Source organism: Gavia stellata, chromosome 14 (genome assembly GCF_030936135.1).
Source record: "Gavia stellata isolate bGavSte3 chromosome 14, bGavSte3.hap2, whole genome shotgun sequence".
In the NCBI taxonomy this organism is placed as follows: domain Eukaryota; kingdom Metazoa; phylum Chordata; class Aves; order Gaviiformes; family Gaviidae; genus Gavia; species Gavia stellata.
In genome coordinates, this window is record NC_082607.1 from 10,655,860 (window position 1) to 10,680,690 (window position 24,831).

Genomic DNA, 24,831 nt, shown 5'->3' on the forward strand with positions numbered 1-24,831 from the left:
TTACACACAGCTCACTCTTTCGCTTACAACATTACAGCTGTTTATGGAGAGCTCTGAAGTCCCTGGTTGCATTTCAAGGCCCTCCTCAGCTTCATCTAGTTCCATGCTATTGAGTTCATTGCCATTTCGATAACTAGTTAAAGTCAGATCTTTCCCATATAAAGTTGTTGAAGCAACATTCAGACACTGATTCTGCCGCAGCGCTGATTTTTTACTGGTCTTGTATTGGCAACGGATGTAATTGGAAAAAGCCCTGCGGTAGGTTTTATTGAAGAGGGTGTATACGAGGGGATTAATCCCAGAGCAAACATACCCCACCCAAACAAACACATCAAGGAGTTCACTCAAAAGGTCTTTATCGCAGGCTTCCTTGCAAAGGGCAGACATGACATTAGTGATGAAAAATGGGCACCACATGATGAGGAACAAAAAGAAGACGATGCCCAAGACCTTGGAGGCTCTTCGCTCGTTGTTGATGGACTGCATAGTTCCTTTCCGAAAAAGCACTGCCTCCTTATTTACAGGAGAGTTCAAGTGAGATGCCCCATCGTGATTGTGAAGCATTGAAATGTTCTCTGTGTTGTTTTCCTTCTTGAGGCAGTTTACGCTGCTCCTCCTCTGCTTGGGCACCTCTCCACACATGAACACCGTTGCCTGTCTCTGCAGCACCTGGACAGTCAGGCAATATGTGATCACCATGATGATGAGAGGGATGAAGAATGCCATGAAGGATCCAATGAGGACGAAGTTCTTGTCATTGAGGACACAGGTCCCATTTACGAACACCCTGGAGTCATCCTGCAAACCAATGACTGGAATGGGCATAGATATCCCTGGAAGAACGACACCAAAAAAGAGATGGTTACCTGGACAGATGGGGCTCCAAAGAGGCAGCAGAGATGATGCAGGTTCTGCATGCATTCAGCCCGCTGCCTAAAGCTGTTCGTAAGAGAAGTTACTACTCCCAGATGGAAGGGAAAACCTTGTGTAACAACGCTCCTGGGAGCGCAGCTCCAGGGCATGAACACCCTCCGCCAGGAACAACTGCAGCTTTGCTGTGCTCCAGAGCTGACACAGCGAATGCAGCGTAACTCCTTTATCAAGTTCTTTTTCTAGCATGAATTGTGATTTGTAGGTGTAGAAAAGGCAGCCATTACCCTGCTCTGTTCCAGCTGGCCACTCCATGCCTGCCAGTTTGGGGGGGGGGGGGGGGGGGGTGGTTTGAAAGCACTGACATAGGGTAGATAGTAGCAAACTTTAAAGAAGAAAATTATCAAAGTGCAAAAGAATTACAGCTATGAAGATTTAGAAGCAAGTTTCTTAAAGACATTAAAATAATCCTGAGAGAAAAATGGCCACTTTTGCCATGGCATCATGGACACATGGAAGAAAATCTTCTGGCTTTCTGGGTCCTTATCGACTATCTCAGTGCAAGCAGAGAATGGTCTCTGCAAGCTCTGCCTGCCCAGGCATTTCATCCACAAGCAGTGTGAAACTGAGAAGTACCACAGAGACAGTCTTGCTTGAATTCTTAGAGAAGGCAATTACATAGTCAAATGAAAAGGCTGCAGCACGTATCTGCCTGATTCCTATCCCTCTATCTTGAATACAGGGAGAAAAACTGCAACAACAGACAACGTGAGAGTAGAAAAGGTGCAACTGAAATGGTAATCAGATTGACATGACAGTCTGAAATCAGAACCCCAGCTACAAACCCTCTGGCTGAAAGGAAGGAAACTTTAACTGATTCAATAATAATAATAACTACAGCACAGCTTCCAGCTACTCGTAAGCACTAAGCAGGCTAATACGCCTCAGGAATCACTGCACTTGCCAAGGCAGTTTCTCTTGTATTCTGGTGGCAGACCACTTTTTTTACAGCCGGGGACTTAATGGCGGACAAGTGAAATTAAGAACATTTTGGATCCCTTTTCCTCTTCAGCATCACCCAGCGCAGCTTGTTTGTCCAGGATTTCAGGACACCAGGCCTTTCTGAAGCAGAAGCAGGGGTCCTGCCTGGAGGGTCTCTGCAGACGGCTATGTGTCCGTGCTGTTTGGCACACAAGCAGAGCAGACAGCCTTTCAAGCCCAGAGCATGACTGCCCAGGACTGCACATAGTAGCCCGCACCCATGGCTAGCTGCTGGCTTGTCCCTCACAGAGTGAAGGAGTGAAAGTACTGGATCTCACTCCAATATTTTCCATGCATATTGAGATCCAAACTTTGTCCCTTGATCTGTGGAGCTCAGTCCCACACCAGGACAGACCCGAAACCTTCTAATGAAATCTGTCTAGACACAGCCAAAACCAACAAAAGCAACAACGTATTTTGGAATACCACAACCTACGTGTATGTGAGAACATGGAAAAGACATGGTGGGCCACATCTAGTTAGTGGGTTCATCTAGCCCTGTCTCGTCTTTGGTAGGTATCAGAAGTTTACGACCATAGTACAAAATGGGGCAGCTGTCAGCATTATAGCTTAGAGAATTCCACAGCAAGAAGTTGCATCCACACCTAATTTTTAAAATAACCTTTGAGATCTATCTTCTGTGAAGTCTTGATCTCATTTATAATTCCACAATACTCAGCAGCATTCAGTTCTGGGACCTATCTGTTTGTCATGTGAACAAAGTATTTCTTGCTCATTTTAAATTTGCTGCCTGATAATTTCCTTTCACTCCCCTCAGTTCCTCTAGTGTGAGAAACAGTGAATAATCACTCTCTGGTCACCTTTTCCACCTTCTCAGTGATTTTATAGATCCCTACTGTCTGATATCTCTTTTGGAACTGAAGAATGCTATTCTATTTACTCTCTCCTAATACCAAACTTATTTTATGCCTTTGATTATCTTTTTCCATTTCTTTTCAAATTCCTCTCTGTCCTTTTAAAGAAAGGAAAAAGACTGCACATTGCAGCAGTTAGAGAGCAGCAGAATGTCTTTTTTTCTCCCTTTCCTACCCTCTGGCCACCCGGCTGTCCATGAGCACTGACTCCACAAACAGGTCTGTGGGACTGGCCATGCCCTTCCTTAGCTCCTTCACTTGAGAAGAGCCAATGCTGAGGCCACTGTTGTGTCTGGATTGCTTTTTTTGGGTTGCTGTGAACAGCACAGGTCCTAGAACTAATCATGTAGGGTTCTGAATTTCTAAACAGAAAGAGCAACACGCTGAAGAGATTAACCAGGATATTTTTCCCATTCTAGCTAAGTGTATTCCAGGATTCTGGAGAATACATCTGCAATTTGTCATTACCATAAAATTACCATTTGCTAGTAATCTAGTGAAGGAATTTATTCTGAAAAGTAATGATTATAAATGCCTTCTGTGATTATAGCATGTGTTTCCTTACCCCAAGTGATATTTCCAGGACCCGGTCTTCTTTCCCTCCACGTGCTAATGTTTATCAGCTTACCGTAGGCAAGGCAGTTGCCTTCGTTCTGATATGTTCTCCCCTGTTACCTTGCCTGCGCCGAATCCCTGTGACTGGAATAACCTTCATCCCATCAAGCCATTGACTCTTTATCGTTAAAGACATCTTTCTAATGCCTTGTCTCCGTCAAACCACAGACATTTGGGAAGTGGTGGGAGACGGACAGAGCGGTCTTTACACAAAGAAGGAATCTGAATTAGATCAATGGCATGACACTGCGATTATATTTGCATGGATAATTTTATGCTTTAGAGCCCTCTATAACACATATCCTTTGAAATAAAACTCCAAAATTAATAAAGGTTCATTCATGAAGTAGTCATCATTGAATTTAGTGTTATTGCTTTAGCCAAGGGAAATGAGATGAGGTTTTGGGATATCTTCATGGTCACACACATAAAGTACAGTTGGGAAGAATAACCTAGTTCTGGGCTATGATGAATATACAAATCAAGAGCACTGATGGCAGCCTAAAACTCTGCACAAGCATGAGGTACCTCAGCACTGATGACAGGGAATGAGGAGGTAGCTGCTGTAATGGAAAAGTGTCCCTCACCTGTCTCATGACAAAGTGGGATTTCAAACTGAGAAAGCACAGAAAAGAGAGAGCACCAGGTCTTTGCTCTTTCCTCCAATCCAGGAAAATTCCATCATTAACAGCATTCGGAATAAAGATGCCCTCAGAGGAGCTGCCAACACACATTCATTCAGCTGCCAGCTAGCCTACAGCACTGCTGAATGGGCAGCATTACTCTCATCTCAAATGCTTTCTTCTGCCTCACACTTCTCCTTTGTAACTCATTCTTTAATACTGATCCACCCCACAATCCAGCCCTAAAGGGAACTAAGTCTGTTACACAACTTGGGCAACAGGGACAAACTCTACACCACTCCAGTAGTGAGAAGTGAAGTGTGAAAGGTCTCAGACACTCCAGAGGGGCTTCCTTCATGGGGGTTTACTGCAAAATTGCTACTGCCACAATCCCAAATGCACAAATACCGTCTTGCAGACACAGCTCACACCCTGGCCCTGATTTCAATAGGGTTACCCTGATCAGTACATGCTGTGCTTACCACTAAGCATTCCCATGGCACCTGAACACGTAAACAGCCTTACTTGAGTTCAGCTGTTTGAACAAGCACGGAGAAGGCATTCAACTCCACTTGACTCAAGCAATCCACAGTACTAACACTGCGGTTGTAACTGTTCATAATTTGACAACTAAGGTCAGGTGGTCAGAGAAAGCCAAAGTCAGTACCCCAGCGCAAGGACGGTGAGTGTCAAATCAGGCAAGAGGCTCCGAAGCCTACTGCTGTCCAACCTTACTGCTGTTCAGCTCTCCGAGCCCCAGTGCAGAGCGTTTCATGAGCCTTGTGCCCGAGCTGACACAATTGTCACTAACAAACATCAGGCTGATTTAGTGAGCTGTCTCCAGCTTCGGAGGCGTTTTCCAGTTGTGTCGAATAACCCTTTCTAACTAAGGTGGCAGCAAATTCCCAAAGAGAGGTGGCGTTGTTCCAAACACTTGCAAGGTAAAAGCTTTGCAAACGTTGCATATCACACTTTGCTCTTCAGAGCAAACTTGGTCCTCTTGCTTGATGTTTGAGCAGTGCCTAGGGCAACTGGTTTTGCCCCAGTAAGAAGAGACAACCCACCACCACCAGCCAGCAAGCCATGAATCAGGTCCCTGCTAGACTCAACAGTGGGAGCTCTGTGCACCCTTCTGTAGCTTAAGCAGGACGTCCCTTTTCACCACACCAGTTCACAAGGGAGAAGATGAATGTGATTTTTTCTCTTCTCCCCTCCTTTAGCCTCTGTCTGACAGAGCAGTGGGAAGCAAGACAGAGAGATCCTCCAGATTACAAATCCAATTACAGTTGCTGTCCCAACTGCTTCTTATCAGCTTTAAAGATGTTCTTAAGCCAGCAGAACAGTTCACCAAATGGGGCTGAGATGATGCTGTGGACACAGATGCTCTTCACAGATTCTCAATTAATAAACCAAAACCCAAATGGCTACAAATATGGCTTTGTAAAACATTTACTAGCTTGCTCCAGAGAAAAAGCTGGCTAAAAAGTCCAAACTGACATTCACAGAATTTAGATTTAAATGAAAAACAATGTTTTTGTGTTTAATATCTTGTTTTCTTCTGTGAAAGCCCATGAGACTGATAGAGATTACTGGAAAGATGGAGTCTTTGATGGTTATTTCCACTAAGAAAGGAAGTAATTTCCATTCTTTCTCACAACATTCTTATACAAGAAGACATTTCCTCCAGGGACAACAACCTCACTAAAGAAAACAGAGGGCTGCATATGGTTTTACTCTGTCTTTCCATGTGTGGGATTCTCGGGGCTGAACACAAGAGGGGTCACATTTTGCTGCAGATACCTGGGCTTGGGAATGCCAGGGATCACATCTCCTGGTGTCAGCACTGGATTCAAAGTCCACTGTGGCCCATGGCAAGGGCTCTGCTGATGCAGGTGGGCTTTAGACCTCACTACCACCTTCCTGGCATTTACACATAATTTAAAAAAAAAAGAAGCAGTCTACGCTGCAAACCCAAGAACACTGCTGCCCATGCTAAATGCTGCGTGCTTAAATCCTTATCTTTAACCTTGTATTTATTATAATACAAAATAAACGTGGGTTACAACTTTAAGAGACATTCACCTGAATGTTAGCAGCTGCTGTAACTATGCATTAGCATTAAAGTCTGTTTGAGGAAATAGGAACTGACTCCCTTAACCCACTCAGAATAGGGAAAAGAAAACTAAAATAAATCTGTTCCATTTAAGAGAAGCGTCTCGCAAAGTGCCTGCACATTTCTCTAATAATAACTATCAGACAGCGAGAAGTAAACCCCAACAGACAGTAGCCTCCTGACTTGCATTGTGAAAGAAGACACCTGTTTCAGGAAGCAAAGCTCCTCAGAGGCAAATTGAAGAACGTGGGCTTTTTAAGTGTTCAAAACCACAAAAATTCCATATATTCCCCATATGTCAGCAGACTAATTGCAGTGCATTTCATGTGCTAATACAGCAACAATGCACCTTCAGGGCTGGATTAGGTCTAGTTTTATCTAACTGTTGTAATAAAACAACAGTTCCAGCCTTGTATTGGTTTAAAGTCAAAGATAAAAGGGGGCTGAACTTTGAAGGATCTCCCTGCCCGCAACGAGCACAGCGGCAAACAGAGGAATGTAATTACTGACTGTGCCTGAACAAGCTGCTGACCTTTACTTAAACCTTGCAAGAGCACTGAACAACCTGAGCCCAGATGGAAAACCAGCAAATGCCAGTAAAAGATAGAAGAAATAATTTATTTTCCCATCTGCCCTTCTATTTTGCTAAATTACTTCTCTCGGTTTGCTCAGCCACATGTTTCCAACATGTATTCGAACAAAAGGGGATGGGGCTCCTGCCCACAGCATACCTGCTACCAGGGTTGGCCTTCCCCAGGAAATCAAACAGTGATGCCTGAACTGATGCTCAGTAGCAGTAACCTCAAACAGGAGACACCAGCATCTCCCTTGCCCCTGGGAACAGATGTGTGGGGTTGTCAAGCCCTCTTCCGTGCAAAACACTTCACAGACTATTGTCACCTGCTGCTGTCCCAGGCAAAACATTTCACTGAACTCTGATGACAAAATCAAATCAGTCCAGGCACCCGTGCCTGAAATCCCAACGTAGTTCCCTTGCTTATCAACTGCTATGATCTTCCTCACCCTGATAACTCTTGCTGATGTGCTAGGGAGATCAGTGCCACTCTTGGGAATCACGGTACCAACACTCGGGCAAAAGCATGTCTTTAGAGAAAATAACCTTGTAGTCAATTGAAACAAATGGGAAACAGAGGCAGACAAAGCCTTAGTGTCATGCTCTAGGCCATAAAGCAAGGGGTTTTGTCTCACCCATGACTAGAAGATAGGCCTGAAAAAGTTTTATGAGCACAAACCTGTTCTACTGCTCCAGCAGAAGCAAGTAGTAGGCTGGTTTGCAATGCTAACGCCACCTCGGTGCTCACCTGAGGCCACCAAAAACTGTCAGGATAGCCACCACTGCAGTACTTCTGCCTACAGAAATCATCAACTTCGACCCTCATGCTCATGAGGGAAGAATTTCAGTCAAACATACGCTGTCAGACATTTAATGTCAAACATAAAAAGGCAAAAATACATTAATATAATTTTCTTTCAAATCTGGAGAGAAACTAATGCTACTCTCTCTTAGGCTTTACTAACATGCAACCATTTGTCTCAGCAATAGTATTACTGTCCTACCAAAGCAGTGCTTGTAGTCAGGAATTTGTGCACTTTTCCAGGAGGTGAAGGGTGCCTGTCTAACCTTTGCTTTGCCAGCAATAGTTGTCTTCACACTGCTTCCTTGTCCTCGAGTGATGAGCCACAAACAGATCCAGCCTGCTTGGTGGGAAAGGTTTGAGCAAAATCCTGGTAACACATTTTGACCTTCCAATTGTTGTCTTCTCCATTAGCAGTGTTTTTGCCATTTTTTTTCCATGAAACATGTCCAAAGATTTGTTTGCTAACCAGGGCCTGAAGCCTGCAAAGAAATTCATGGGTATGTGCTCCTATCCCAAAACACAGCCTCTCAGGAGCAACTGCTGCCCAGCACCGAACAGAGGGTGCTCAGGAGCAAGCGTGTCTCATCAGCAAGCGTGCCAAGGGAACAAACAAATGCCCTGCTGAGATGGTCACTGATCCCAGAGACACACCTATGGGCAGAAATGCAAACCAAAACCCTAAACATGCTCTAAAGCCATGACCCAAGGGAGGCTACGTGAATTACTCCAGTCCCTCTTTACCTCCATGCACAACCTGCTTTTAGCCTGTAAGGAGACTACAATTCCTTTTAATATCAGTGGTGCCACTCCAAGCACATTCCTCAATCTGAGTACCATTTCACGCTGGGATTACCCACACTGAGATAGGGGAGGGCTTAAGTGATACCTGGAGGCTCTTTAAGGACATCATTAGGACAGCTTGCATGCATGGGGCTACTCAGCCTGTGTGAGGGAGAAACACTCAGGGCAGAAGCAAAAAGCTGTTAGCCATCAAATCACTTAATCTGAGATGGGCATTTACGGATCCTTGCAGCACACATCTTTCATGCTTCTATAAATGGATCTCCTCAATAAAACAATGAAGTAGTATGAAAGTTAAATGGGGATGTAAAATTCCTTTTTAAAGTTGAATGTTTTATTATATATACAAACCTCAGATATCTACCTGAAATCAAAATTATAATATCATTAGTGAGGCAGAGAGAGAATGAAAAGAAAAAAGTCCAATTTTAACACAACACATATCATGGTATTACCATAATTCAACAGCGCATTTCCTTTTTTTGTTACTTATTCTGTTTTCAAACAAACAAACAATAAAAAGACATGTGGGGTCTGCTTATGGCACTGATACAAAGAACAGAATTTAAAGGATGGCCTTACCTCAGTCACTTATCAAGTAAATTGAATTTACACTGTTACTGAGGATGTAAAACTGTGACCTGGGAAATCGGTAGCACGTGTAATTTTGGTGCTCTCTAGTAAATGACCAAACCTTGAACTTTCTGGGAAGCAGAGGAAAACCCCTTTCGGGCTAGCAGGCACACAGCTGCACTGCGAGGAGCTTCAGCATTAAAATGTTTTACTTATTTTCATACCAGAAGCAATGTGTGTGCACCCTTCCACGTCACTGAAGTTCTTTCACATTTCCAAAGTGATATTTCTTTCATATTAATATTACCCAGTTAATGCTTTCTCCTGTGTTATACGGTGCGCATATAGAGTTTTACTAATTCCTCATCACTCCTGCTGAGAGCTGCATGGGGATGTCCTCTCTTGGCCAGGGTGGCCCAAGGCCACCTTCCTCAGAGCAGGATACAGGGAGTCCGGTGAGATGGTTAAGTCCACGTTACTAGTGAAAACCTTTGCACCTGCAACTGTGCAAAGTCTGAAGTCTTGAAACAACATCAAGATTCTGCCAGCAAGCTCACATCTATAATTTATTTTCGTTTTCAATTGTGTGGATATTTCTGTTGCCTACATTTCTATTTCCAGCCTCAGCAAAGTGCTATCTATCACAAAACTCATTTTTACAAGTCCAGCCCTTCACAGCACCCACTTTTTCTCTAACTGAACACAAAAAATCTTGCTCAGGCTACATTTGCTAAAACACAGGACAACGGGCTGTGATGTACTTTAATCTGGAACAAAGAGGGCTTTGGAAAAGACCCATTCCTAAAGCAATTGTCAACAGACAGGAGGACTCTGTTATGTTTCCCTGCTTAAAAAGCTAATCATAGGTTTAGGTTTGTGCAACCTGCCAAATTCATAGCTCAATAAGCAAAGAACCTCTATTATATATTTTGTTGTCAGCATTAACATTTCAGGAAAATGGAATGCAAAAGCTACTAAATTAGGACAAATTACATGCTTTTTACTTCCTATTTTAAATTCTGATTCAGGAACTGAATTCAGGATTCTTTACATGGGATGCATTTAAAAGTTTCTTCAGTCCAGCTGAAGCAGTATTTAGGAAATGCAAACTGACCAGCCCTCACTTAAGCGCTGCTTTGAATTTGATACTTAATCACATACAGAAATGCACAATTCTTTTGTGACAATTAATACTGAAGGGAGGGTGAATTTACTTAACCTATTTCCTCCTCTTGAATATTGTATGGGATTTCATCAGGTCTTTCCAAGTGACAAGTAGGTAAGAGCCGGAAGATAGGAACAATACACTTTGGGTGAGTTGCTCTCTTTCATTCCATGTTCAGTTTACTCCTGTGTCTGTCAAATTTCTAAATTCATTTGTGAAGCAAAGATAGTTATGGTAAAATAAGCTAGATACATACCAAGAGTACGTATCTTTCTCCATTTAATGCAACCTTCTGGAGAAAGCCCGAGTAAATGGGTAAGCCCTATCGCATGCACTGGGGAGGGTGGAAATCCAACAGCATTTCAGTGCCGTGAACAGACTCTCTGGGGAGTATCGATTCTGCCTGTATCTTCAAAAAAGAAATGCAAGCAAAGACTCCCCTGGGCCAGCTGTATCTGCATCAAAGAGAATGAACAAAACATAAACAAAGCCCAGACGTGCCGTACACCCTCTCACCTATGATCCCAGCAAAGGAGGGCACGCAGGTACAGCTGTAATGCATCTCCCTTCCCAGCCTAGGGAGGGAAGCACTGCCCGGGGCAGTCCCCCAAAGCACTGTGCACTGCAGACACCCGGCGGAGCGACTGCTCACAGCTTCTTCCTAAATACTTTTGGATGCTGGGGAATAAATGCAGCACCCATTGCCTTAGTGAGGGCTGACGAGCCATGTGCCTGCAAAAGAAAAGTGCCATTCCATCTCCTTTCCAAGCTATTTTGTTTAGTGTTCATTATTTCACCTGTTTTGCACCCTATTAGAAATGCAGACTTGTTAAACATCACCAGAGAAGGCTGGGCAGGGGTGAGGTGTTTGTACTTTACAGCAGCACAAAGTCACCTTGCCTGTCCTGGCTCAGGTACTTTTGTCCTTGGGGGACAGTAGAGCCCTGAATGTTCCTATTTTCCATCATCCTGAGCCCATTCCCCACCCAGTAACTCCAGGAAGAGGTAGGTCTATGGCTGTCTTTACATCTATTTGGTCAGGCCCCAGGTTTGCTTCCTAGTCTGCTTACTCAGTGAACCATGCATGAAGCACTCATTGCCTTACTTTATTCCTTGGGCCCATAGTACAGACCACAGTTTAGCTCTCAAGGCACTTGTGCAGGCAGCCACATTCAGCACTAGCCAAAATTTCTAAGGATATGTCTGCAACGTGTAAGGCAGCACAGGCAAAAATCTGCAAGTTAGCTCCAGAAATGGAAGCAGAACAGTCTTCTTGCCCAGGTTTGCAATGTGCTACTTAATTCTGCCAACAGATTTATACGGCTCTGCTGGGGGGGATACTGGCTGCACCCTCTGTGTTACAGTGCAACACAGGGCACAGATTCTGCACTGACTCTGAACTGCCCATGCAAATCGAGCCCAAGCATCCTGCATGTCAAGTTGTTCACACGTGACTGCTTATGCACTGAATTCAGCGGCTTTCTTTCCTATGCCAAACAGGCAGCACAGAGAGTTTAAAATAATAATTTAAAAAAAATCTTAAATTAATTGATTAAACCAAATCCAATTTCACCCTGGACTGTATTACCTAGAGGAACCGTAGCAGGCCTGTGGCACATGAAAATTTGTTTCTAACAGATATTCTTGCTATATTAATGAGAAGAGAAGGTATATTTCCCCTATTTTGGGGGGGGGGTTCCACAGCCTTTTTCCATGGCAAGCTTCTTCAAAAGTGGCCCCTGCAGCACCCAGCCATCCAGTATCATATTCCACTTCTAAAGCAGGCAAAACCCAAGAGAAGTTCAAGCACCTGAAGCATGCTTTTCCTTGCAGTACAGCGCTGAAATTGACAACCGCTTTATAAAAGAAAAATTAAATGTTAAATCTTTGTAAGACTGCATTTTCTTCAAGAAAAAAAAAGACTGCATTTTCTTCAAGACTGCATTACAGCAGAGGGGAGTGGTCATACAATTCTTCTGACCCTGCCCCAAATGTCTCTTTTATAAAGCGCATTGAAAGTATTCCCCCAAAAATGTTTTTCTTCACATTATTCCTGATATTAGAGTCATCGTGCTATCATTTTTCCTTTTCTTCCTTATTTTACTGCTGCTTTATTTATCGCTTTTTATCAAAGTGATACAAAAGTGTCTTCTTTTATGTCTACTCCGCATTTACTATGACTTCAAACCTGCTAGCTCAGTACTAACAGCAATCCAACTGTGGCAGAGTAGAACATAGGCTATAAAGCCTGCGCAAGAGCAGTAAATACCTCGCTGTTAGCCTGCCTTCGATTCTGCATGCTTCACTTAAACTGCTACCAGTATTTGAGTGAGTTTAACTGTAGCAACTGCAGTGTAGACAGGTCATTTTTACTGGCTGGGTTTTCCTTCCAGAGTCTTTGCTAATGCTATCTTCTGCTTTGTTTACACAGCGGTTTTATAGTACCATTTGTCTGTGTTACTGTCATTATTGGCATATTGATATGTACACAGCAGCAATGCTTCAGCGTTGGAAGTGGTGGTATTCTGAAAAATGACTACTTATTTTGGTCACCGACCAACTGCCACGAAAGACTTCTATTTCCTAGTAATCATTTATTATATTCCGGCATACAGGCCAGGTAAATTAATTTGAGTATCCTTTTAAAAATCCTAAATGAAAATTGGAGTAACACTATTATTCATTAAGACACAGTTAAGATCGTGAGCCGCATTGCTTACCTATGGATATGGTCCAAACTGCAGCAATTTTCATAATAGCCTTGGTGCGGGAATTGAAGCGGCTGTGCTCAATGGGATTGCGTATTGCTACATACCGATCAAGAGAGATGGCACAGAGATGCATAATAGATGCAGTTGAAAAGAGCACATCTAGGGAAATCCATATAGGGCACAACTGTTTAGGCAAAGGCCAAGCATAATCTGAAACATAGAGAGAAAAGAAATGAAAGGAAAAAAGAAAAGGAAATAATTTGGGAAGCTAGGCCACAATTTCTGAGAAACTGTTGGGATATTTTAACTCTATGATATCAGTAAGGGGCACGTGCATGAGGAGTGCACAAAGAAGCCTCTCGTGGGCCTCTCTCTGGGCGGTCCCTGGCTCCAGACACTCCATAAACCCGTAGCCAGTTCCCACACATCTGTTTCCCAGGACCAGAAGCTAAAGACAAAGAACATGAATTTGGCAGCACCTCCAAGCGACCGTCCTAGCTCTGTTCCTCCCTCTTAACCTTTCCCCCATAACTTTACAAAACCAGATATTACATTCATTTATAATTGCCTCATCACATTCTTTTCATGGATTGCATAGCTATGTGGCATTAACTTCACTCAGATCCTTTCTAAAGCTCTCTTGACATGTACTTCTCAGTTTCTGTCTGCTGAGGAGAAATGTAGCAGACAGTTTTTCTACAGAGCCTAACAACTAGCTAAATGACACTACTTCTCCTTAACTATTCTCCCCAGGCAGTGTGCCTTAATAACAGAGGAATACATGCCTCCTCACAGAGCAGCTGGGATTGAGTGGCTGAAATTTGAAAACAGTTTTGAGAGTAGACAGAGCTGAGTATTATTCTTTGCAGGAACGAGTATGCCAGCAAACTGTACAGACTAGATAGCTACATCTGGCGGCAGCTGGCACACAGCTAATTTGGGTGCCTGCATTTATTAATCAGCTTACTCAGTGCTGAAGTACAGCTTGAGAATAAAAGTGACCCAGAAAGATTCTCAAGGGGCACTGGTATTTAAATTAAAGCTCAGAGAAAATTGATTTGTGAATGATACTCCCATGTTAATGCCTAGAATGGATTGTGTGAGATCAATAACATGTCCTGCCAAGCTCTGGGCTTCTAACACACTTATCAAAACAAATCAACAGTATTTATAGCAGCCGAAAACATGAGAAACTTCATAACAGTTGAATAATGAGATATTCTTGTGTCTTCATTCAGAACATGGATGTCTAAAGCAATCTTGAAGTTTACTCCAAGGATCAGAAACATCACTCTGCAGAATCAATGTTATATTAAGAACGATGCAGCTCCATCCTACTGATCTTGAACGGAAAGGGAGAAACGTTAGTCTCAGAAAGCATATTTTGAAACAAATTAGCCAGCCAAAAGAGACCCAGGATACCTTACATGCAGAAACCCGAGATGAACATAACCAGAGCAAATTATTATGAATTGTCCCAGCGAAGCCCAGGAATCCTTCACAAAGAGCACAGCAGAACGAGATGGACACATTAGCTCATTTTAACAGTGGGAAACCCACAGAAGACGTGCTAAGTAACTTAAGAAACCCACATAACAAGACCTCAGCTCTGGGGAGATAAACCATTTATTTCAGCAAGTTTGCACCACCCCTACTAGATGCACTGTAAATGGACTGCAATCCAAAGCAGCAAGCATTTAAGAGGTCCTTATCAAAGGGAACTAAGTAAAGTACTTTGTGGCTGGAGCATCTTTACTTTAAAAGGCACCTCTGCTGAACAAATGAACTGAACTTGGTTAAATTATGACTCAGCCCCTTTATAAAGCTATGATCAAATTCTGCGCCTCCTGCTCTTGTTCACCCTTTGCAATAGCTTAGGACATAGTTGCCATCATCCTGCAATTGAGCTCAGAGCTTCAGCTAAGCACACCTCTGATTTGCTGGGTCTTTAATGATGCTTCAGTGAATGCTCCAGGGAAGAGCAAGCCTGATCTCCTTCAAGTGGTATCCGTGCTCCCTGTACAGCCCCAGGCTTTTGCTGCCAGCCCAAGCTAAAATACATTCAGTCACGCTTTATCCCTCACTACTTCTCCCTCTGAGTTGCTAGAGCCAGCTTTCTGATACAGGCTGAAATGAGATACGAGTACAAGACCTGGAGAAAAGCACCGGGGAGCGTGCCCTGATGGATGAAGCGGTCCCTCTGAGTATGTGTGGGGCGATCGTGACTGTGCAGCAGCCTCTGCGCAGAGGGATGGTGAGAGTGATGACTGCTTGCCCCACCAGGCAGACGGCAAGGAAATCTCCGGTGTCTCCGGAAAGGGACGCCAGGTCTCCAGGCTCCTTGTGCGTGGGAGCATCTCCAATCTGACCGATGGTGCTGCCGTCGGTACAATCTGATTCTTGACATTCGCTAGACCTAGAAGAAGTTTCTACAGCAACCACCCTTTCAGCATTACTGAATGATGAACAGCCTCTCTTACTTCTTCCTTCAAGCTGCCTGAACACTTCCCACGACTGATTCCCCCCGGAACAACCTCTGCTATTGACACGAACTAGGCAACAGCATTACAACCAAAAAACGAGCAGAAGCAAAAGCGACAGTAAACCTTCATACCCGTGGTGTGAGGTTAGTAGGTGTCGCCTGCTGTCAGCCCTGGCACTGCAGGAACCACAGTCACCAACAGATCAAAGTGATGCTGCCCAGAATGACTGCCCGGGCAAAGTGTCAGGATGTCTTTAAAGAGAAAGGTGATATGAGAGCCCTCCTAATGGCTAATCCTTTTAGTCTTTACTGTCCCACAGCTCTCCATTATGCTTCTAGCTGAAAAGGCAGTTATACGAGGAGACATTTTACTTTCTCAGGAAGTTTCCTAAAATGATCTGCCATAATAAAATGTCACTCTGGAAATTTGTAGAATGGCAGCTTTTAACACATGACTATACCTTGATAGGAAGGGCATAATACATAACCTATCTCAAAAAGCAGTTACTTTTAAGTAAGCACGGTGCGTGCATTTCAGAAACACCCACACAGCCTACAAAGCCAGTCATTTCTACAGAAAGAAAAAAGTTTATTTTAATTCTGTTTCAAATAAATGTACAAAACATAGGAAATGTGCCCTGTGACTGTGCCAAGATGCAAACAAGGATTAAAAAACCAATTCTGTAAACGATGTTATACCTTTAAAACAATCTTATCCTCAGAAATACTCTATCTGCAGAAGGTAACATTTCTCTAATTTGTTCTGTTTTCTCTCATTTCATACACAAAGAATAGCAATTACCATATATTTAGAAGTGCAGATGACTGAGTGAAATGAATTCTTGGACCCCAGCACTTCTAAGCTTTAGTAATTGCATTTCCAATGGAAAGCATGCATTCTCAATCCAAATTTGACTCCAGAAAGAATGAAACAGTACTGAACACCTGGGTAAGCAAAAACCAAATTCTTTGTAAGAAACTCTAATTTTTGTACCTTGAAATGTCCTTAAAATCAGTCATATATTTAATGCACTGGCTGGTAGACCAGCTAGGAGAGTGCTGAAGGGAATTAGATGAATCCAGCAGGTCAGCACAAAAGGTGGTATTTCTTTACCCAGCATGTAATCGAACTGCAGATTTTTTTTGCCTCCGGACATGTTGTGGATGCTAGAAGTTTACACTGGACAAATTCACAGAGGAAAGGGTATAGAAGACTACTGCAATTATATTACTTTTAGATGAGTGTTAGCTTCTGGCTCTGATCAGGATAAAAACACCGTGTATGAAATACTGGAAGGAAACTTCTGCAGAATGCCTGTGTATATCGCTTCAGCCTCCAGTGCTGAATAGCATCTCATGGAATGAGATGCTGTTGTTCTTCATGGGAAACACGAGCCAAATACTCATATTTAACCAGGAGTCATGGTCCATAGGTGGGATTTCATGTCCTGTGCTGGGATGAAAAAGCAAACCACAGTTCCTGTGTGTCACTGAACAGCTGAGATGGGCACAAACTGTTGGCAGCAAAATACAGAAACTCAAAAGCATTTTGGCAAAATCGCAGACCATCTCTGTGTGTAGCTAATTTGCTGTCGGATGAGAGTTTCCTTAAATTTTTTGTGTTTTCCATCAAGAAAGATGGCAACAATTAAATTTAATCACTTTTGTCAGAGGTTTTATGTATATGGGTAAAAAGTGTTGTATAACACCGTTATTATGGTCATTGTGCTGCTCACTGCATGAGAGTCAAAATTACCAGCCACTGCAGCAGGAGGTGACTGAATAATCCAAAACACAGCAAATGGAAGCAAAATTAACTATGTCGAATGACAAAACAGAATTACTCCAGATTGTAGGAGAATGACTGAACTGAAAAAACCAAAAGTGTTAGAACCTGCGACTGAAAAGAAACTGTGGGACTGCAGAATAGACAGAGGCTGATACAAAACCCCTTCCTTCTCCCCAAAGTCTCGAACAAAATCTCATAAGCTTTACCCAGCTTTTTGTGCTAAGCTGGAGTAGGCAGTTTTGTGTACACATATGGACAAACACACCCCACGCTTCAAATGGACTGGCTCACTATATTTACATTTTTAAAAAATTACTATTGCTTGTATGTATTTACTACTTCTATAGTACAATCTGCCCCAGGATACTTCCTGGAATATGCGGTGTAACACCCTGGACAAATCTGGAATAATAGTGGCAAAATACTTGCTTACACCACAATAAAGCAAAGAGTTACGTAAAATTCATCCCTGTAGCTTCAGAAATTTCTCATGGCAAACTCACAGTAAGCTGCAGTAATCATTTCTTTTCCAACCATGAACAGGAATTTGGAAAAGTCTTCAGAACACATTTATTGCGTTTAGCCAGTGCTTTGTATCTATTGGGATGGGTAAAAAGGTAAAAACCACCCTTCAAAATCACACAGGAAGAATAAGGGTATATGTTGTCTTTTAGGCTCATGATGACATTTTATATATATACATACATGCACACACATATATATAATGTATATATACATACGCATGTATTTAGAAAAAAACAGAGCTAAGAGGTACAGAATAAGAACTAAAGATGCTTATCTGTTCAAATACAGCCTCTTTTAACGTTGTTCATTGGCTTGGCCGAAAACTAAAATGCATGTAATAGCTCTCCTTTTGGGGTTCTGATATTTACTGTATTTATGTTTCTCTTTAACTACTAGCAGGCCTTGAATGAATTGGACTAAAAATGGTAGAAAATCATTATGTTTGAATGAATCTTAACCCCAGTACAAAGCACAATTTCCCAGCAGTTAACATGGCAACACAGCACGTACTTGAAGCACCTCTTGATCATCTGCTAGCTGCCATGGATCTGTTCCAGGCCGTACACTGATCTACTGCTCTGCGTAGTGCTCCGACTCTTGGAAAGGTCAATGACAAAAATCCACGAGATGCCTCACCTAATTCCCTGAGAAATGAGGATACAGCCTTTCAAAATGAGAAGAGTGCAATCCTCAATAATGGCGTTCACTTGGGTTTCCCTGCTGTAACACAGAGCAGCAGGCAGATGATCGGAAACAGCAACCCAGAAGACGCACCCAAAAGCTGTCACTTTCTGATAGATTTTGCAGCTTTTGAAGATTCTTCCACACGTTCCAGGGAAATCCACTGTTGTGGGCTGTGGCAAAAAGCCTACCCCTGCCCACTGCTAGAAGTCTTTTTACCCCCATTGCACCATTAATGTATTGCAACTGAAGCATTTTATACTAATCAGACGTTCCAGTATTTGCGTTAAAGTTTCATAGCTGCCACAGGCTTTACAAAAATAAAAAGCAATTACATACAGTTTTAACATTACTGCATTGCATTATTCCCAAGGGAATGAAAGAATTTGAAGGATTCTCTCCTCTCTCTCTCTTATCTAGGAAGTAAAGTATTTCTTAGCCTGAAATACCACATCAGTAAGTGTAAAGCTATGTATCGCTTTTTTGCTAATTCATTTCCTTCACATTTACATAAACAAATGACTCAGAGACATCCGTATCACCCTGAGAGTCACACAACTGAGAGTGTTGAAAATCTCCATCACGCTTGAGAAGTACAGAACGTCTTGCTTGACCCCCTGCAGTCCTCAGCGATTACCAGCATGTCCATGGAAGGGATCACATGTGTGCAGCCAAGCTTCCTGGCTAGAGGAACAGCTGGTCTCGAGGGCAGCACTGCCAGTGCTTCTGCTTTTATCATCAATAGAGTGGAATTTAATGTTTTTCTGACTTATTTAACTCCTGGGTGCTGGGTTCCATGAGAAATTGAGTTTACTTTTAAGTTTCTAGCCTGCGTTTTTCTAGAGAAAAAAAAGGCTACCCTAAAGCTACCTGGATCCTTAAAAAGCACACATTCTAGCACAGCCAAGCACAGGGACATGATCTACACACAAAGAATGAAGATGTCTTTTAGAAGAAGGACTGTGTTCTTGAATGCTGCAGGTCCAAAAAGGCTTGAGGGTCCCAACAGACGCTCAGCAGAGGATGGGCTCTCAGGTGATATGATGGCTAAGAGGGTGGAAGAGATCACCAAGTAAGAAAAGGAGGGTGACACTGTGTCCGGGCACGGTGTTGGTGAGACCACTCCCGGCACCCTGCACTTGACTTGAACCTCTGCGCCTAGAAGATGCTATTTTGCCATAGTGCAACATTGCACAAAGGATTTACTTGAGTCTGTGGCACTACATCCAAACTGGGCCATGTCACCATTCCTGAGCTTTGGTTTTCCTCTGAGCTATTTGTTTTTCACCTTGTGGAGCTGCCAGCATGGCACAAGCGGCCCTGGGGCAGGGAGCAGCAGGCAATGGGCACAGAACATTGTGGTCTCCTTCAGAAGCCCCCCACCATCGAGGGAAACCCCGTCGGAGCTGGATGTGCCTCCAAAGGTCTTCTGGTTCTTGCCTCACAAGTTATAGTGATTAATTGATGTGACTGCATTTTATTGCGAATTAAACAATTGCACCCATTATGCTGTTGTGAGAATTTTCAATAACTGTGTTAGATTTTGCTTTCTATCCAGTATGGCAATGACTTGCAGTCTTGACAGGACTTGTAAGAAAGAAGCAAATTTAAAGCTAGAATGGATGTAATTATCTGATCTAGGGAAAGGTTGCTTGAATATCATTTAAGTAATATTTTAAATGCAAGGAGCCAGCTTTATCACATACTATACTTAAAACAACCCTGCTAATAAAATGGGATGTTTGCTAAGAAGAAAACATAGACAATGCTGTTGCCATCCCAAAGGCAGCATCTCTTGGCAGCATCTCTTCTCTTAGGGAAATATCAAATTATTCTGGTGTGGTCTGTCATTCCATGAATCCACATGTTACATTCATCTTTTCATTTATTGGCGGAGACTACAACTATGTTTGAAGTCAGAGGAAAAATTTCTAGTCTCAGAAATGTTCTTTGCTCACAGTTTAAGCATCTGTACCTGCATCTGGAATTTTTGCGCTGAGTGCTGGGACAGTTAGTGGGTCAATGGTACAATTTATTGAACTGTATCACCAAGTTCATATAAAGGGTTCCTTAGAGCATTTTACCTCCATCAGAGATATGACCTCTTCACACAATTCTGAGATGTAAGTTCTTCATAATACTTGATCTAAATGAAAACACAGACTAATAAAATATTCACACCAGTAAACATTTTCTTTTTACTGATGCTTTGTAAGTCAGCACAACAGCAGGACAGTGGCCTCTCCTTTAACTTCCTTCATGCAGGTTATGGATCAGCCTTCACCCATTATTTAAACAACTAATAAAACAATAGTTGAACCAACACCACACTGGAAAATAAGCCCACAAGCAAACACAGACCCCAAAGGGATACCTTCTAAATGTAAAAGTATAAATATTTTCCAAAGAACTGTTTTATAACAAAGTGCACAAACATGTGACAATAACAGGTGGTTTTCCCTATTTTTGATGAAATTGAAAAAGATCCATTATCACAAGAAATAGCTGCCAAAACATACAGATCATTTGAGGAAACTAAAATTCAGAACTGAAAATGATGTGGCATTATTCAGATTACAGCTGGCTGCCGAGCCGTTACCTTAGCTGGAACAAAGAAGCCATCTGCTCGAACCCAGAGTTCCTAATATCAAATAAAGTTTAGACTATGGCTCTACTGTAGGACTGGCTCTGGCTCTCGTGAGAGGACACAAAACCATAGAGAGGGGACTTTTTTAGGTCTTCAGTTTGATTTCAGCATAACTCAGCAGCAATTCAGATATCCGTGCCATCCTGACAGCTGTCTGGTAGCCTACCTGGGATAAATCCTCTTTCTCAGCTTGGGCTCCCTCCTGGCAATGCAGCTGAACAAACTGGCCTCCAAATCCTGATAAAATGTCTGATTTCAGAAAGGGACATAATAAGGATTTCCTTCATTTGATGTAAAGGGTTCCGTATTCAGAGAGCACAGGTCTGTCTTCTTTAACTAGCTAATGCTTTTACTAAATATTCCAGGAAGATGACCGATTTAGTAAGAACTGACATACTCTAAACTAACTTCTGCAAATCACTAGCATTAACTTGGAGCGTACAGATGCAGAAGTTTTCAGGAGTTTTGTTAGTCTGGTATAACCCTGCACGCCCAGTCAGTATTTTTTTCCCACTATGTGGGGGGAAGTAAAGAATCGCATCTCAGGATATAAAGCATAACGTGAGGCCAAAGCAAGATCTACAGTTTGAAAAGCAGCAGTAATTTTGCCTCCCATTTGCTCGCAGGCTGCTGGATGTGACCAGGATACCACCATCGTTTTGGCCCTCGTTCAGCACAGCGCTACGCTTGCACAGGTCTAATGCCAATGGAAAGTGCAACCCACATTCAAGTGCTTTGATGAATTTAGGGATATCAAAGTAGTTCAGTGACTCAGCTTTCCTTCTTCCTGTACAGTGCACCTTCCTCAACAGCAGGAAAGCTATTAGGGACAGTGGGTTAATTGTCTGGCTGAACTTCATGCCAGTGTGAGTCGCAGTTTGCTTGTCTGATGAGGTTAAAAGCCAGTACAAGCAGTCAGTGAGACTGATCATGGCAAGAAATCACTTCAAGCAAGGGAAATAAGCCATATTTTGGTCACGCTCACAGATTTTTTTCCACTTCTGATATTTCTCAGAGCAGAGGACTTGCAAAATGCATTCCCTGTTTAGCTTCCTCCAAGCCGATGGGCATCTCTGATGCTTTGTGATTGTACAAGTAGAAATGCCAGCGTGAGAGTGCTCCAGAGAAGCCACTGTAAAAAGCAATTACTTGGGGGTTGCTAAGAAGCCTAGAAATCTTGCTCCATAGCCTTGAGTGCCATCTACTGTCCTCCTGTCACTGAATACCTTAGATGCAAACCTCCTGCTTGCATTTCTGCCACCATGCCCACACTGCTTCTGACCAAGAACAGATACATCTTTCATTATAGGAGAAGTGTCAGGCTGGAGTTCGTCACATTGGAAACTTTCACTGTGGGAGTCTGAAAGGTGATAGAACAGCACCTTCAGTGGCTTTCTCAAGGAAATAATTTGCTAACGAACACTATCACATATGCAGTAATCCCAAGGAAATCTGTGAGCATGCGAGCAAGCACCACTGTTTTCTAGGAGTTTAATGGCCACCATGTGCCAACTCAGCACAGTAATCTGTGCACGTGCAGCCTGCCCTAATTAAAAGGCAGTGCAACGCAGAATCCCTGTCCTTCCCTGAAACAGGAGTGGAACAGAATTCGTCCAGTATGTAAACAAGATTCAAATATTTAATTAAATAATTCTAACAGCAATCTAGGAAATGCTCGTATTGCTAATCAATTCTATACTCTATAGGAACAACCTGCTGAACTATGCGAGTGTGCAAACCACCCCCAGGCTGCACCCAGAAATGTACAGTTATCCCCCAGGATTCTTGTAGTGGTACAACCCAGACTTACACTTTGGGGGAATTTTGCTGATAACTTTCTTTTAACTGAGGAGTGAGATGAAGCAAACAAGTGCAGCTAAACTAGACCAAGTTACTTAACTGCTTAAGCTCTTCTCAAATCTTGCATGATACTTGAAAAATAACATTTCAGTAGCCTTTATCTTCCAGAACAATGTTTCAAAGTCTGGAGTCCCCTTCCCTCCACCGTCAACCTTAATTACCTGGCTGTCCTTTCCCCTGTTATGCCACGATACTTAGACATTTCCCCACTTTGCCAGGCCATAGGAAGCCCGGAGGCTCCTTTGAACAGGCGTGGAAAATAATTTTCCGCTGCAGGACTAGGTCTGGAAGCTTCATGGGCAGATGAACCGGACAGTGTGGTGTCTGCCAGAAAGCCCTCTTCTCCGTCAGCGGCACAGGAGGCTCCCCTAGACAGCCCAGAGACCTGCAGGGCATAGATGTGCGAGTGGAGAGTCCCTGGCATGATCTGCTCCACTTCTACCACCACACGAAAGTACGAACTTTAAATGCTCATGTTTAATCGACTGTCTCTGTGGGGAAGTATGGACAGAATTACAGTCTGGGGATGTCGCTACATTAAGCCTTGGAGGGAAGGCGGCTTGCGGACTTCACCTCAGCATGTTGCAGTATTTCTTCCTTTCTCATCTGCAGAGGCCTGCAGGTTAATCCTGTCTTCAGCCCAGGAGCAGCCAGTGCTACGGCAGAGAAAGTCACGTCCTGGCCCTCCTGTAGGATTTCATTCATTCAGCCTAGCTGGGAAACAACCTCCCATCTGGGTATGATACTCAGAGACGACTGCCTCATCCCCAGCCCCCCTGCAATGGCCAGGGCAGATCACCGTCACCAGCATCCAAAGCATCCCTGGGAAAGCAGGGGTCTGGGAAGGCTGCATGCGGCCAAAGCCACACTGTCCCTCTCAAGAAACATGGGGCTTCTGTACCCCTCTCACCCCACGCCCGCCCGGCAGAGCGATACGCTCCCAAGCAGCCTGCTGCAGCGTGATTTTGAATCAGCCCTTTACCCTGAGCCACCAATTTGTCATTTGGTGTGACAGCCCAACTTGTAAAACCATGTAATACGATGTTAAGGATTTGCATTATTGTAAGCATTTTGCACACAACTTGCTACTAATTAAAACTGCTCACTACTAACAGAGCCTTCTATAAAAGACTTGAAGTTGGAATAAGATTTAATCTTAGATTCTGCTGCTTTCATACTGCAGCATTTACAGCCTATAAAATGCCAGACTGTTGTCAAACTGCTGCATGAGGGCACGTAAGAGTCAACGCAGTACAGCTTTCTCTACAGATGCAAAGATTTAGAAACACCTCAGACTATGCCAACACATGTACCTTCATCCTCACATCCTAGAATTCAGGTGACATCCCTCAGCCAGGAAGAAAACAAACAGGCAGCAACATCAATCCTGCCTGACTCTGTGTCCCTCTCCGACAGTTTTGAATCCTGAGGTCTGTGTTGAAAACGACAATGCAGGATCCTGTTTCCCACAACAATGTTTCAGCATGTGGAACGTATTCCAGATGGGTAACATTGGAGGCAAAGTGAAACTTAACATATGACCACCATTTCGGTACAGTTGTACTCCTTTATTTTTGAGTTTTGCAGAAATTGTAGGCCTATTGTAAGTTCCATTAACATGAAGTAGAAGTTTAATTTAATATAGATAAATGAAGAGTGGGTGTACCGATATATTAGAAAGAATACTATTACCCAGAAAATTATAGTGGTCTCATGAGGTGGAAAAGGAAACTAAAGAAATTATGTTTAGTTAAGTTATACCACTGGGTTTTTTGAAAGGCTTGTTTTTGCTTTGTAATCAAGTGCAACATTATTTTATTATCATGGTTATACTATTATTACAGTGTAATCTTGCACTTGATTACAAATCAAAACCAGGGATAACTATGATAATAAAATAGTGTGTTAACATAATAATCTAGCAAAACGTAATAAAGTAAGTGTTTCTGTAGATTTAACAAACAATAAGTAATATGGGTGCTGTGGTACTTACTCCCAAGATACAAGAGGTACTTATCCCAATATGGACTAGAAAAAGCTTGGAAGAACCATTATGGAAAGTAGATAAAGTAAGATGTAAA

General features: G+C 42.9%; 1 protein-coding gene across 1 annotated transcript in view; it reads right to left on the minus strand.

Annotated features, from left to right (window-relative positions):
• HTR2C (5-hydroxytryptamine receptor 2C) overlaps positions 1–24,831 on the minus strand; it is a 43,201-nt gene continuing 18,370 nt past the window's right edge. The window contains exons 2-3 of the mRNA XM_009813558.2: positions 12,776–12,976; positions 1–833 (exon numbers count right to left, since the gene is read on the minus strand). Coding sequence (XP_009811860.1) covers positions 1–833; positions 12,776–12,976 — 1,034 coding nt within the window. The remainder of the gene's footprint in view (positions 834–12,775; positions 12,977–24,831) is intronic.